Consider the following 15232-nt stretch of genomic DNA (forward strand, 5'->3'; position numbering starts at 1 on the left):
GTTATGCCATGCCACCCATAGTTGATATAGGGGGAAAGCAGTCCATTCATTCAACCTCAGAACTTCAAAAATTCAGGGCTCATAGCGCCAGAAACTTTTCTAAAAAACTTTTTCCAAGTCTTTCTTTAGTTTCCTATCTCCCTATCTCTTTGGATTTTCTGCTTTTAAAATCTTCTCCAAGACCATAATGACCAGATTTTTTTTTTAATAAAAGCTGAAATTCTTTAAGAACATCAACATTTCAAAACCTGAAATTGTAAAGATTTGGCAATACTGGCCCTCAGAAGGTTTTGCTGCTCATTAATGATTTTAGACGACGGCAGATACATATTTTACATCTCCAAAAACCACCAAAAGCTAAGGAAATAAGACAATACTGTGCCTTTGACTAATTTCAATATAGACAATATAAATTAGACAAATAATTGGACACAGTGTACTATGCAGCATTTTAACAAATGGTTCACAAAGACATTTAGAAAACCCAGTATATGACTTATTTCCTGTGAGAGTATTTGAAACACACAAATCACTGGAATGGCTGACCACAGCCCATCCATCCATTTCAGCACCTATATGAGATTATTTTAACTCTCTTGATCCATGGTATACAGTTTCAGAGCTTTAATGAACATGGAAAGAAATAATAAAATGGGAGGTGAGAGGGGCAGAGAGGGGAACTCACACTTGGCTTTTTTACCACTGGGGCAGACATCCCAGCACACTGTGAATGGCACCACAGCCAACAGTGTGACTTTAAGAGACCCCAAAATGAAGGGTAACAGTTGCTCCCCTCGCCAAACATTCCCCCTTTCGCTGACAGATGCTAATAAAAAATTACATGGGTATTTAAGAGATTGTCCTGCTGGGGAATCAGTGTAGAGGAGTAAGCTTTCCAGAGAGACACTGACAGGGAAAGAGAAGTTACCTGTTCCAAATCTCCCTTTCCTATTTCCTCAAACACCCCTAGTCCCTGGAGGCTCTGCAGACCCTCCATAGTTAACACACATTAAAATATCCACATACACAAGGCCCAGGCTGGTTTTAACTTGTGATGACAGGCTGAAAAACAGAGGGTTCAGAATGAAACCCAAGGTGAGACAGCAAGTGTATTTATCATACCACCTGCACTGGGAGCTGCAAATCTCGCTCCAGCCAGCAGGTTTCACACCAAGTGAAAACAACTCCAACTGTTCAACTCCGAGACTCCCAAAGCCACAGTCACTGGAAGATACAGGTCTGCTGTCAAGCCAAATCCCCTAGCAATGCACACAGGCAAAGTCATCTCCTAGGGAATGAAGGACCATCATGACCATAAAAAGCATCTACTTTGAATCCAGTTATTTTCATCTCCTTAGTGTCCATGCTGACACAGGGGAATACCTAGCAGATGATTTCATCATGGCACACTCTTAAGCTGAAACTCAATAAATATATCTGAAGCATAACTCTCCTCCCGCTATCACACTCACACCCTGGGAGCTGTTGCCTGATCATTTCATATTTTACAAGGCCCAGCATCTGCACTAAGTGCTTTTGCTGACACAGAAAAATCTGGGTCCACTCTAATCCAAGCTGCAGAACAACTGGAGGAGAAAACATGTCCCATTCAGTGCAGTGTCAACTCTTCAGACTGTTCTCCAAACCATAAAGAAAAGTTGCACCGACTTGAGCAGATGTCATTCGTACCTTAAGAAAAGTCCCCAAAGCAAGCAAGAGAATATGTGAACTTTCTCTCACGCTGGTGTAAATCAAGGGAGATGTGGAACATAATAGCAGTGACAGAAGAAATTATATAAATCTTGAAGTGACCACTCATTTTTTTTTATGCTTCTTCCTTTTCATGCCTTGCCCAGCAATGTTAGTTTAATCTCAAGTTACAGCTAGGTCAGAAAGATATGTGCTATTGTGGTCAATCCCATTTTTTCTCCACCTTAGGTCCTGATTCTGCTTTCCCTTCTTGGTACTAGAGCTATTCCTGATGAATGACAAAAATGGGGAATCATACAGACTATAAAATCAAGGATGCTTGGCCACCTCCAGCTAAAATTTCTGTAATTACTCAGATTACAAAGCACACTAACAAAAAATTTACTTCTATTTGATAACTTCTGAAGAAATTCCATGGACTGCAATTGCCATGAAAATCCTTATAATTCTATGCCTCTAGGTCACTAAGATGCCAAAGGTTTGAAAGGTCTGCAAAGTTGTCTTTATACATAATGTTGCTTAACTGGTAAGCTCCATGTGCAGTCCCAGGCAATACTCTGTGACAGAAGCAATAGACAGTAATTCAGGGAGTCCTGGTTGAGTGCTATCTGATCTGTTGGTCTCTGCTTTGGCTGAACACTTTCAAGCCTTCTGTTTCCTGCACTGCTGATCTGAACTCGGTGGCCAAGATGACCACTCATTGAACTAAGCAAAGCAAACTAAAAAGAAGCTGGGAGTTAAACCTTGTGATTATTAGGATGGCAAATTGGAAAACTGGCAGTGGAATCGTTTCCCATTCAATGAGCAATCAGGTGAAAGAGAATTTTTCAGAAGCACAAGAATGTTGAATGTCTTATTTATAAGAAAAGTTTCAATAATATTCATTAGTAACCTCTTTAACAAAATATAAATGTTTCAGTTAGCATCTACTTTCCATTTGCCTCTCTCTTCCACTCAATAGTAACTACATGCATACAGCCTGGTAACTTTAATGGTGATTTGCATTATTAAATGTTCTAATATTACAAAATATTCTAGTACTTGTTAATTTTTTTTTAAGTTCTACCTGTGCAAGAGTTTGTAATCACAAAGCTTTCTTCTGATGTGGAGAGAATTTGATTCTGAAAGCACTAAGCAGACATCCCAGACATGCTCAGATAATTCCTTTCCCATCTGAATTCCCTCACCAGGCACAGTTCTTAGGAACAGAGTAGTCAGAGGATGTTGTCCCATATTCATAATAGCAAGTTTTGCCAGAGGTCACAGGGCTTGGTGTTTGCTCTCTTGAGATTCCCTCAGCCTGAACTTATGCCCCACTCCTTGCCTTTTGTACTTTTGCGATTGTCCCTTATGGTTTTCCTTATCCTGAACTCATTCTTATTTTACTGAGAGATGATTAACTATCTTTCTTTGTAGGGTCCAGTCATGGGTTCTCCCCCAGTTTCAAAAACACAAGGCCTTTCAGAGCACATCCACTTCCTCACCACAATATCTCTATTTTCCTTCCTATAGGTTTTCCTCTGTCTAAATACTGTTTCTTACTCACTCTTGCTCCCTGGTTTTTTTGTGGGTTTTTTTTTTTTTTTTTTTCTGCCATGGTCATTTCTTAATAAGTCACTCACAAAGCAAAACCATGGATAAAACAAAAATCTTTCAGCTCCAGCAGCTTTGGTTGAAGCGTTCCAATTCTGATAATTTCAACACTAACTCTCTTTCCTTTCACACATGGTATCTCATTGAGATTCAGAGATCCTCCAGGGCTAGACAGCTGCCAAGAGCCCTTCAGCAAGGTCTTATTGACAGGGAGCACATCTTTAAACAGACTCCATAGTCTGACACATCTGCTTTCTAATATTAATCCCTCAGTCATTACTGTTGGTAACAGCTCCCTCATAAGTGTTTGTGGCAGCTGCTCAACACAAAATCATACTTTCCTGAGGATCTGAAAAATTGCAGCCAGCTGCCTCCAGTTGTTCAGTTTTCTTAGAGCTGCCCTGTCCAAGAGACTCCCCCCACTCCATGGCCACCCCCTTTCCCTGCTGGAATCGAGCACAACACACCAGGCAGAAGCACAACACACCAGGCAGAGAGGTCCCCATTCACTCACCCCTCCCAGGCAGGGGCACTTGCCAGCACAGCCGTGTGCAGTCTGACAGGCGGTTCCACTCCTGCTCCGGAGCTGGCTGTGCCCTGAGAAAGTCGCTGTGTTTTAGCCACAACATCCCTTCACCCTCGGCCTCATCCACTGGAACTTCGGACTGTGGTGGCAAGGATTGCTTCACCTTACAGGTACTCTTTGGTGTTATTGAAATGCAAACGAGCCCAAACAATTCCCGTATTTGCCACCTTGGTGTAACATGAGCCAAATACTCCTCCTATAGAGGATTCGAACCACATTTTCATATCTGATCAGCAGTCAGAAATTTTGCACAAAAAAAAAATCAGTTCAGCCATAACAGATGATATCCTGCTGTTCAAGCTATAAAGTTTATTATAAATATATATAAAACATTAAGAATGGCTGGAAACAGGAGCAACCAGCCACTTACTCCCATCTAGAACACCTAGCAAATGAACTTACACAATGCAAGGAGATTTGGGTTTAGGGAAGCAACAGTCTGAAATACTAAGAAACCTATTTGTCAAGGTACAAGATGGAAGATAGCAGTCAAACTTGCCAGAGCTTCCAAGACTGGGAAATTCTATAGGAGACTACAAGAATAGCTTAGTTCCTCTGAAAGAGAAAAATTAGTGCAATCAGTAGATGAGTAGCTCCCAGACGGTGCAACTCAAGGACTGCAGGAAAAACATACTGGAAAGGGAAAAGGTGGGAAAGCAAGTATTCGACGATGAATAAGATTGGTTAAGGCTTGCAGACAAAAGAGGACAAAAATCCTGGATGTGTTTATAGGGTCTCTACAGAAAAAAATTAAGATGCAACTGAAGCAAGACCACTGAACTGTTCCTAGGAAGGTAACAGCACTTTTGCAGCACCAGACAGCAACCTGTTCCTCAGGCTCCTTAGAAGCTGCACTCCCATCATTAAAGCAACCTGGAGACGGTGGGGATGGGTAGGTGCAGTTCACTGGGCCTCTTGAGAGCTCTTCTAAAACACTCCATAACAGCTTAGCCAGCGGCTGAGCCTGGCTGTCATCTCACTTTTTGCCCCGGGCCTCCGGCAATCCTGAGAAATGCTGGCTATTCTCTCTGTGAATAGCCCTATCCACCCAGGACAGCAGAGTAATGCTGCATAATCCCTTGAATAAAACCAGTTAAGGTAAGTGTTACTGGCTGTAGAGGACTAAAAGCTCTTAGCAAGCAGCAGTGCCAGGCAAGGAGGAAAGAACTGAGATTTGCCTCTCTGTATTGGGCAAGGTAATGCACTCATTACATCCACAGGCTGCACGGTGAGATTTTTGTCTCTGTCTCAACACTGAATAAGACTGGTTTACCAAGGAACAAGCACTACTCGCCTCAAACCATATCCAGCAGGAGGCTGGGCTCCAGCTGAACGCTTGTCACACTGCCTAACACAAAATCAAGCTCGGTTTGTTTGCTACACCGAAACTGCCTGCAGCAGCTGCTGTTCAAAAGGCACCTGACTTCCCAAGCAAAGCAAAACAACTCTTAAATTATTGCAGTAGCTAGCTCTGGCTGAAACGGAGAGAGGATGTAGTGTCCAGCAGAGTGATATATATCAAAGCAAGGAGAGAGGAGAACTTCCATCAGTGCAGCCCTGGATAATGCAGTCAAACAGGATGTGATGAGATAAGGCTGTGTGTGGCCTTGCACACCATCCAATCAGTTACATTTGAGATAAAGGAAACAGAGCACAGAGCCTTGCTGCCCTAAGGAGGGGAGGAAAAACCCCCACAACCCAACAGCAAAACCCAAAGGCCAGCTCTGATCCCATTAGTCTAGGCGTGGCCAGCTTGGGGATCCATCCTGAGCAATGGGCAGCTCGTGCCCAGCTCCCACGTACAGGCCACATCACAAGGCCACCAGCCTGGGACTGACAAAATGACTACTGGGTGATTTATGTCTCAGCTGGGAGAGAAAAACGAGCCAGCAAGGGCAGCAGAGATTGACACTGCCAGGTTGTGCTGGGATTGAGCCACGCACTGGGCTGGCCCTAGCTCTCAAAGGAACAGTGGAATTCCTGGGGAGTCACTGTTATCTCCCATGTGGGAACTGTTCCCAGAGCTCCCATTCTCCCTGACTTTCCAAGACATGTGGCATGTGTTTCACAGCTTCCCAAACAGATGAAGGTTGTGGCAGGGTGAAAATGGTTAGTCACCCTCGTGCTAGCAGCAGCAGTCACCAGGAGTCATTCTCCCTGGAGCTGGTTAGAAAGCAAGGAACCAGGAGGGAGTCAAATAATCATGTCCCTTTTTTATCACAGAAGCATTCGTAGTGTCAGCTAACACAGGAAAATTGTAACTGTCCCTTTACGTACACACAAGTGTAGATATTGAGTGGCTAAAATGACTTGAGAATTACCAAACCAAACTAGACAGAAATAAATCAAGCTGAGCATTATCCCAAAGAGTATTATTCACTTAATTATTAAAGGATAGGGAACCTTCAATAGCAACCTGAAAAACCCTTGCTACTAAACTCACCAAAACTCAGTTGTCCTGCAAATCTCACCAATGAGCTCAAAAGCCCTCATTTTACCTATGGGAAAAAATAGAGGATGAAGATGTAAGTGAACCACCCAATGGAAAAACCTGAATAAGGTTAAAATCTAGACAAGAACTTCAAGGCAAGAAAAGGTTAACTTTAAAAGTGATTTGCAATTGCAAGTGGTAACTTCAAAGAGGCTCATGTTTAACACTGTCTGGAAATAGAGCATCTTTTAAGGGTTTGCTGACAAGTAACACTAAGCTGAGACTCACAATGCCCACTTTATGATATCAAAATCAAATTCTTATTTCCTAATCCTGCCTCCTGCTCATTACATCTTTCAGTCTCCTGTCTAGGACTCAAAGATAGATGTTCCAGCAAAGCCTCACAACTGTGACATACTTAGCTTCCCATGACACTAATGGCAGAACTGAACATGAGCTCAGACAAGAGACAGATGTTTGCAAATCTCATCCAATGCAGTGAAACTGTTTAGCTCCAAAACCATAGTCAGTCTCCAAGAAAAGAAATAGCTGAACCTGGGCTATGAGACTTCCGAGAGAATAGACAGACAGTGATCACACAACCCATGAATGCAGTCAGATTTCCCTTTCTGTGGTGCTTGCAGGTGGTCTGTGTTGTGGGCATGACCTGTCTGGTCAGGACTAAGCTCTCTACTAAAGGCTCAAGACAAATGCAAATCACTAACAGGCAGAACAGGTATATAAAGTGGGACCAATCCTCAGTGCTCTTTTGACTTTTCCTCCTTCAGTCAACCAATTACATGTGTGCTTTGATTTTAGTAGTGGTCAGGCGTGAGCTTAAAGGGGTTTGATGCTTGTCATAAGGCAATGCCTAAGCAAAGAACAACCACGATGAAATACCTGCATCAAATGAATGAAGCCTACCCATGGCTACCAACTCAGCTGCACTCTCCTGGGGTATCCAGACACCACCCCAGCTCAGTTTTGGAGTACACACTCCATCTGGATCATGCAGCAGGTCAACATTCACTGCTTACACATTCAGTTCTTAAGGCTGACACTGCAGAAAGTCAACCTTTCTGTAAAACAGTGTGAAATTTCCTACCAAACACACACCAGACATTTCTGCCAGATTCCAGTGCTCCTACCAGTTTGATACATGAGACAGTAAAGCCACCCTCAACTCAGACCAGGGTAATTTTGAGTTCAAAACTCTTTCCTCTCTCTAAATGTGGCATAAACATGCCATCATCTCCAACCTGCTGAACACAGAAAAATTTCACAGAAAGCAAATGAAAATCATGAGAATCTGTAATTACATCCCCAACCCTCAAGCAGGAATCAGTTAAAAAAAAAAAAAAAGAAATGTCAAGAACTGAAAAACAAGCTTGTCCCCAGATATTACAGGAAAGCATGAACCTTCTGATTTATCTCTTTGCCCTTCCAGACCCTTCTTGCCAGGAAGGTCAACAGGTTATATACCTTCTGCTGGATTAATCTACAGGAGAACAAGGGCAGCTAGCCAAGCAAAACTAGATTCTTAAAGGGACACAGCCAACCACAGACTCTGCTCCAGCTTTTAAAGCATGTTTTTACAAATAAAACCTGTGACCAAAAGCAGTGGAGAAAGATGCTGCTACTCTATTTTTCAGTTCCCATACTGGATGGATAGAAGCAGAGATTTACATGTTCTACCTGCACAGTTATTTTCTTCTGATCACATAGATCCTTCACAAACAAGTGGGGGCAGAGAAATAAATAGAATTTTATTAATTTATTTTTATAAAAATAATTCAAAGAGCAGTGAGTGTGCTTAGATATAATCTTCTTACACAAACCTCTCTTTTACACCTTTTACACCTTTTTTTTCCCCCCTAAACTGACAAGCTTTTCAAACCAAAAGACCTGCCTAAGTCCTGCTGGTCTGGTACAAATGAGCTTTATTTCAATGAGCTTAGGAGATGTATGATCAGGTGAAATGAACTTAGGACACATTAATAAATCCTCCCTTTCCATTTCAGTATACACCTGCTCCATGTCCTCTTGACATTTCCTCCTTAGTTCAAGCAGTCCAGGTTACAAGAGACTACACTTTGCCTGGACATCTGTCATTAATGGTTACCATACTATTGGAAGGGAGGCACTTTCAGGGCTACATTGATTCATTTTCTCTTTGGCAATAGCAAAGCAGATGTTCCAAAGGCTTGCATCCAGGCTCTGAAAGCCACTGGCACTCACGTCTCAGAAATACAGGAGGGCAAAACACCTACCCTTTGGCAATCACATTCTAACCAAGGTAAGAACAAGGTAATTATAAACCTTCAAGAGAACAGAAAAACAGAGCCAGTGACTCAGCCAGTAGCACCAGGAACTGGAAAACCTGCCCCTCCCTAGCAGGAAAACATCTCATTCATATGGTGTTAAAAACAAAGGGGAGTGACTGCATCATCTCCAGAAAAAGGAGGACCCAAGGGGCAGGAACAATAAAACCAAAAACCTACCAAACCCTCCCCCCATCCCCCAAAACCCCAATAACTCAAAACACCACCGCCTACCCCTAAAAAACTCTTTCTAATAATCTAGTCTCAGATTTTGTAATGAGCTCCAAGAATGCCAGCTCATGGCTTTTTTACAAGGCTCTACAAAGGAACGTGCGGGGCATTTATTTAGCATGGTTGTTGGCAGAAGTTGCAAAGACATGAACATCCATTACTGTAAATCCTAATAAACCTGATTGCTCCTCAAAGGAAGATAGAAATGCTGTGAAGGTAAAGAATGAAAAGAACACAGTGCACCACGAAATACATTTAGATTTAAAATAGCATTTGTTACTCTCTACGGAAATCACAGCTAAAAATTACTTCAGATTGGCTTTGGAGAACACTGATCATATTATTAGAAAATTAACTAATGGCTTCAAAACTATGCATAATGATATATATGATATATGAGACACAAACAGAACCAACCAATACAGAGGGCATCCACTGGGTTGCTGCAGGGATCTTTGCTAGCCCAGTTGTCTTTGACATCTCAATTAAAGATCTAAGACGGACTCAAAGTAATGTTAATGAAACTTGCGGGTGATATAGAATGAAATTTACAAGCACCAGTAGGTAGAAACAATTCAAAGGGTGTTAGTGTAAAAAAGAAAACAAAATAAGCAAGGGAGACAAATAGGACTATGTGGAAAAAGTAATGCAAACAAAACCCAGAGATAAAATCAAGGAAAAAGCCCTGCCAGAAGTAGGAGCTAAAGACAGGCAAGAGTGAGAATGCTGAACAAATGAGAGAGTTGTCTGCAAAGCAAATGCTTCTGCAAAATGACCAATGTGACTTTAATCTGCCTGGGCTCAGATATCACTTCAGGCAAGGAAGAGAGATGAATCACTCCAACTCGCGGAATATTGGATCTCATTCTGACAAAGAAACACAGATAAACTGAAGAAAGTGAAGAGTATAAAAAACCTCCAATAATTAGACCTAGAAAATTGAAAAATATTATTATTATACCCTCATTAGTAGCTAGTAAGAACTTAGAAGATGCAAGTGCAGAGAGAAATAATAACCAATCATTTCAGAGAAATACACACCAAGGCAAAAACTGCTGCAGTAGAGTAAGAAAACTTTTCTGATGCCCATTGGGTAATGAAAAACTTGGCACAGAAAACTTTTACATGCCGTGGGGGAGTGGGAGGGAAGAACCAAACCAAAACCCAAACCTAACAAATGAACAAAACACAAACATGAGCTATGGGAAAAGTATAATAGATTTTAAAAAAAGGTAATACTAAATTTTACATTTTTAAGATACAGTCGTGGTCAGATAAAATTGTTTTGCTCTCACAGGAGCTACTGTAAACATGGTCCAAGGAACTACTTAAAGTGGGGGAAAATGGCAATGTTGTTAAGAAAATGTCCCCATTCTTCTCCCACCCTTCATTGCACCTCCTTCTCCAGACACACCAGCACATGACCATATGATTAACTTGACTGGAGAACGAACAGATGTGGCTGAAAACCAACTTGCTAAAGTGATAAAACTTGCAAAGAGTGTTACTTTTCCTCTGGATCAGTCCCGGGGCAGTGAACAGCAGTGCCAGTGTCCCTGCCAGTGACAAAGCCCAGAGATGTGACAAATAAGGAAATGGGCACTTTGAGGCTCTGGGGACAGGTCCACAGCAGTGCCAGCTGAACCCTTTGTGGACCCACCCCTTGGCTTACACTGGGATGGAACCAAGAGCTGAAAGATACAGAAAAGGACACGTAATACCAAGGAAGGAAAGCTGTGAATGAGCATGCAAACGGAGATGAAAGCTGTATCTCTTGGAAACAGTACTTTTCAGCAACCCTCTCAAAACTCTACAGACAAAATAAGGTGCCATGGGGCCCTTTTTCTCGTTAAAGCTTGCAAAATTATTTTCATACCATTTTCCCACAGATGTTCAATACAGCAACATTGAAATACTTATCACAATAACAGCCTAAAATACTTCAAAACCATTGGTAGCATTAATTTAAAAATCCAAAATAGTGTCAGGATCCAAGACAGTGGAGAAATTCCTGGTAACCATTCTCACACACATTTATTTGCTTCGAGGATCACCTCCAAGAGGACACAAACAATAAGCTCAGTTTAGAGATTGATAAGACTGTTGAATGCTCAAGTTTGAAGGAGCCATTCCCACTGGGATTTAGGAAAACGTGAAAAGGTGACTGCATCCACTGCAAAAAAAAACCCTGAAAAGGTGACTAGCTGTCCTTCACTCTGCCAACCCGAATTCCAGAGAAAACCACAGAATCCCTCAGCATCCAGCAGCCCTAATAAAAAAGTCCCTCTGTACTCACTAGGATGATCCCAAGCTCTTCTCTGTCATGAGAACAAGCTGTCGAAACCAAAAGGCTTTAATTGCACAGGTGAGTGTACAGCAGCATCACCCCAGCACTTGCTACATATACACTCTACTTTCCCCCTTGTTCTCTTCCTCTCGCTCCTCCCCGTTACTCTCTGCCCTGTCCTGCTGCCCACTTCCTTCTGCGGGAGAACAATAAAACCTCTTACATCTACCCAAACAGATGGACAGACAGGTGAACCAATGCTCTGCTCACTCTGCACACAGACACCGCCATCAGGTCCTGGCAAAGCCGACCTGTCCCCAGTAACAGGAAAAGAGAAAAATAAATCCAATCCCTAAATATCCTTTCCTCCCGTTCAGCCCCCTGCACTTGAAAAGTATTTCGCTTTGCTTATTTGTAGAAGAGTCGCAGAACCCAACTCTTAAGGTTAGAAAGTAACGTGATTGTAACTCCAGGTTAAACAAAAACAAAGTTGGTAATTAGTAGTCGTTAGTTCTGAGTTTTTGTTTGTGTTAGAGTTTTTATTTAACATATGTGATGTTCACTATAAAATACTTTAAAGAAGTCCTTAAAACATGTAGAGTTACACTTCTTTCCTCTTCTGAAAAAAAAAGCCTCATCTTTAGCATCCCATGCAAGAAATTGTTTAAACGGAGTTATCTGCATAAGATAAAAGATTACTCCGGAAAGCTTTTTGTTTGGTTTTTTGTGTGTGCTCGGTTTGTTTGGGGTTTCTTTAATCCCTTCCTGTGGCATGCCACTAAAACTCAACTCCAACTTTTGAGTAACTGAACTGGGAAAGCATTCCCATATCTTTTGGTAAATGCCCTACAACAATCTACGTACCTTCTCACAGATAGGCTTCCTTATGATTTTTTGTTCTATTCTTCCCCCCAAAAAAATCCTCCATAACTTACATTAAAATTTACTACATTAAGTACCGCTCCTCCTTTCCACCCTCTCCAAGCGCATCTCTACGAACCGCACAGAAACCGCTTTTTTTTCCCCTCGCCCCATTAGCGCTGCAGTTTTCAGCGACCGAGTTCCCGAAGTGGCAGCGCCGGCAGCCCCTTCCCGGCGGGGGAAGCCGCCGGAGGCTCCATTGAGGATGTTCCCATCGCTTCCTTTGTACGCCTGTGCCTCGCCTGTCGCACACGAGCGGCTCCGCACCCTCCCTTCCAGCCCATCTTCCGCAGGCACCCGCGCCAAAGCCATCGTGGAACAGCGTGTCCCGACCTGAGCGAGGCAAGAGCGGCTGCTGTTCCGCAGGGGCAGCGGGGACCGGCTTCAAATCCTCCTTCAGCTCCAGGACTTTCTGCCGAGAGAGCACCGAGCGCTGTTACTGCGCGCCTGCCCCTCGCTCCCGCCCGATCCCCACCTCCGAGCCCGCAGGGGTGGGAGCGGGGGCTGGGACGGGGGAGCGGGCGGGTCAGCCTCCCGCTCAGCATCGTCGCCGCCGCCAAGTCGCAGAGAATAAAAGTTGGCGAGGAGCGGCTCCGGGGTGGGCCCGCGGGGCTCCCCCTTGCCGGTCCCGCGGCGGCGGGGAGAGGCGAACAATGCCGGGCCGGGCGGGTGGCCGGGAGGGGATGGGATGGAATGGGATGGGATGGAATGGGATGGGAGCGGGGGGGCAGCCGGGCCGGCGGGAGCGGAGGCACAAAGCGCACACTCACCTGAGGAGCGCGGCGCGGCCGGCGGGACGGCGAGCCCGGGCGGCGGCGGGACGGGGGGGGGCGGCCGGGCAGGAGTTTGGGAGGAAAAGGGAGGGTTTTTATTTCCCCTGGAGTTTGAAAGGAGGAAGTGAGGAATGCGAGGAATGAGAGTTGGTATGAAATGAAGGCGGCCGAGGGAGGGAGGGACTGCCGGCTAAGGCAGGGGCTGGGACGGGGCTGGGAGGGGACTGGCGGGGGGCGGGGGGCAGCGGGAGAAGGGCCGAGGCGGAGCTGGGAACAAAACCCAGCGGGGCCGGGCGCTCCGCGGTCGGGGGCCGTGTGTGTGACCGGGGCGGAGGGAACGCGGGCAATGGCCGGAAGAGGGGCCCGCGAGGGCGGGGGAAGGAAACTCCGGGCGGGCGGCCGGGAGCGGGGGAAGGGGACGGCTCGACAACGCTGGGAGCGGGCGGGACGCCGCCGCCTCCAGAAATCGAGAGCAGGCACGGCGCCCGGCGCGGGAGAACTTGGAGTGCGCGGCCCGGACGGGCCGGCCTCGGATCCCCGGGAACGCCGCCGCTTGCCTGGGGTGCTTTCCCTGGGGCGATCGGCCAAGCGCCCGTGAGGGCGCTCCGGCCCCGGGGACACCCCCGCGCCGCCCGGGCAGGGACGCGACTCCCGGGCTCCCCCCTGCGCGCCCCGGCGGCTGCGGAGCCCCTCAGAGACCGGCCGTGATTCCCACCCAGCACCGCGGAGCCACTGCGAAACAAACAGCCCCAGCCCGACGCGGCAGCCCAACACAGTACTCGCCCACCAACCCGCAAAGCGGTGTCTCCCCGTGGCTTTTCTCAGTCTCACATCAGAGCTGCTCCTTTCCTACCTGTTCATACAGTAATGCCGGTGTGCTGCGCTATAAAATTCTGATAGGAGACTGAGAATCGCACGAGGGTTGAAAAGCCACATCCCCAAAACAAAAGAGTAGGAAACCAGCAAGTTTAGTAAATGTAACTACATCCTAGCAGCAGCTCGGGGAATGCAGCTGCATCAGCTAACCAAACTTTTCCGTGGCTCCAGCAGGTGATTTTGTCACAGATGGCTGGTGTTCACTACCTGTGAAGAGTTATAATGTTGCTTTTCTTTAAAACTTGATTATATGGAAGAAACGGAGGGTTTTTTTAAGAACCCAAAGCTAAAAAAGTTCCTAACTCTTTCAAATTGCAGTGAAAATCACAGAGACCTGGAAACAGGTCCTAAATGTGTCCTAAGGCCTCAGAAACCAGATGGCAAAACCCATCAATTGCATAAAAATTAGATTTTCTGATACAACTGTAGAAATGAAGAGTATATACAATATAAATAAGATGATGTCACAAAATTCAGTGAAACTATTGGGGGGGGTATGTTCTGTTGTTTTTTCATATAAAGCCCTGTAATTAATTAATTAAATCACTGTTTCTATTAAGCTATATGTATTTTTTTTTTTTTTAAGAAAAACCTATATATATGAAAGGTCTTATCACATATATTCAGTGGGAATTCTAGGCCAGGTCTCATAATTATGTGACTAACATTGTTTTGCTCCCATTTCCTTGCCAAACCAACACAGCTCAAAGAGAAGGAATTGAAACCTATTCCTTCCTGTGAATCATCACATAAATTGTTTGCAGGACTTCAGTCAGTTGCAGATGGAAATTCACTCAGGAGAATACAGGTTTTTTAGTGGTGGGTTGTTTGGTTTTTTTATTGTAGGTAATGCAGAACTAAACGATTCTGCTTAGAACAGAAAGCTGAGAGAGTTGGACAAAATTATCAGATTAATTCCCCAACCCTATATGTACTCTATCAGAATGATTTTCTTATGCAGTTTTTAAAATAAAGCCCTTCCCCCCCAGTAAATTAGTATTACTTTCCCTATAATAAATAAAGGGCTCAATTCAATTAGGCTTAAGAAAAAATCCTTTGTTTTCACCAAAATTTTCAGCTATTTTGTTGCAGATAGTGCAATGAGTCACCTTGTATGAAGATGTTAATTGAATCAAATTAAATGATCAAAAATTTCAGCTTCTGGAATATATTCACTCATTTATGTATTCTCTAAATTGAATGTTAGATTTCCAGAGCAGCTTATGGTTACCATAGCCTTTACCTAAAAGCATGTTGGAGAAGTTAGTGTGTTTCTGGATTTTTCTCCCATTTTGGAACAGAAGAAGTGACCTCCAGCTTCCAGTGAGGAAATAATTCAATATAGAACACCTTAAGGGACACAATGAGAAAACAAACTATAGAGTGTACAGTTCAAAAGATGCAAGAGTTAACACTGGTGCAGGATCTCTGCCTTCTTTCCTGGCAAACCTTTCAATCGTTGCCACCTCACAGTGGGAGCCAGCTGTTTTCCCTATTAGTAAC

The 15232-nt window shown here is 44.4% G+C and overlaps 1 protein-coding gene across 4 annotated transcripts in view; it reads right to left on the reverse strand.

The window, feature by feature from the left end:
* Nucleotides 1-15232, reverse strand: part of TEAD4 (TEA domain transcription factor 4) — a 54782-nt gene that overhangs the window by 37817 nt on the left and 1733 nt on the right. For all 4 annotated transcript variants that reach the window (XM_053971456.1, XM_053971454.1, XM_053971455.1 and 1 more), the window contains exon 3: nucleotides 14973-15079. In XM_053971456.1, coding sequence (XP_053827431.1) covers nucleotides 14973-15079 — 107 coding nt within the window. The remainder of the gene's footprint in view (nucleotides 1-14972; nucleotides 15080-15232) is intronic.

This window comes from Vidua macroura, chromosome 2, assembly GCF_024509145.1.
Source record: "Vidua macroura isolate BioBank_ID:100142 chromosome 2, ASM2450914v1, whole genome shotgun sequence".
Lineage (NCBI taxonomy): Eukaryota > Metazoa > Chordata > Aves > Passeriformes > Viduidae > Vidua > Vidua macroura.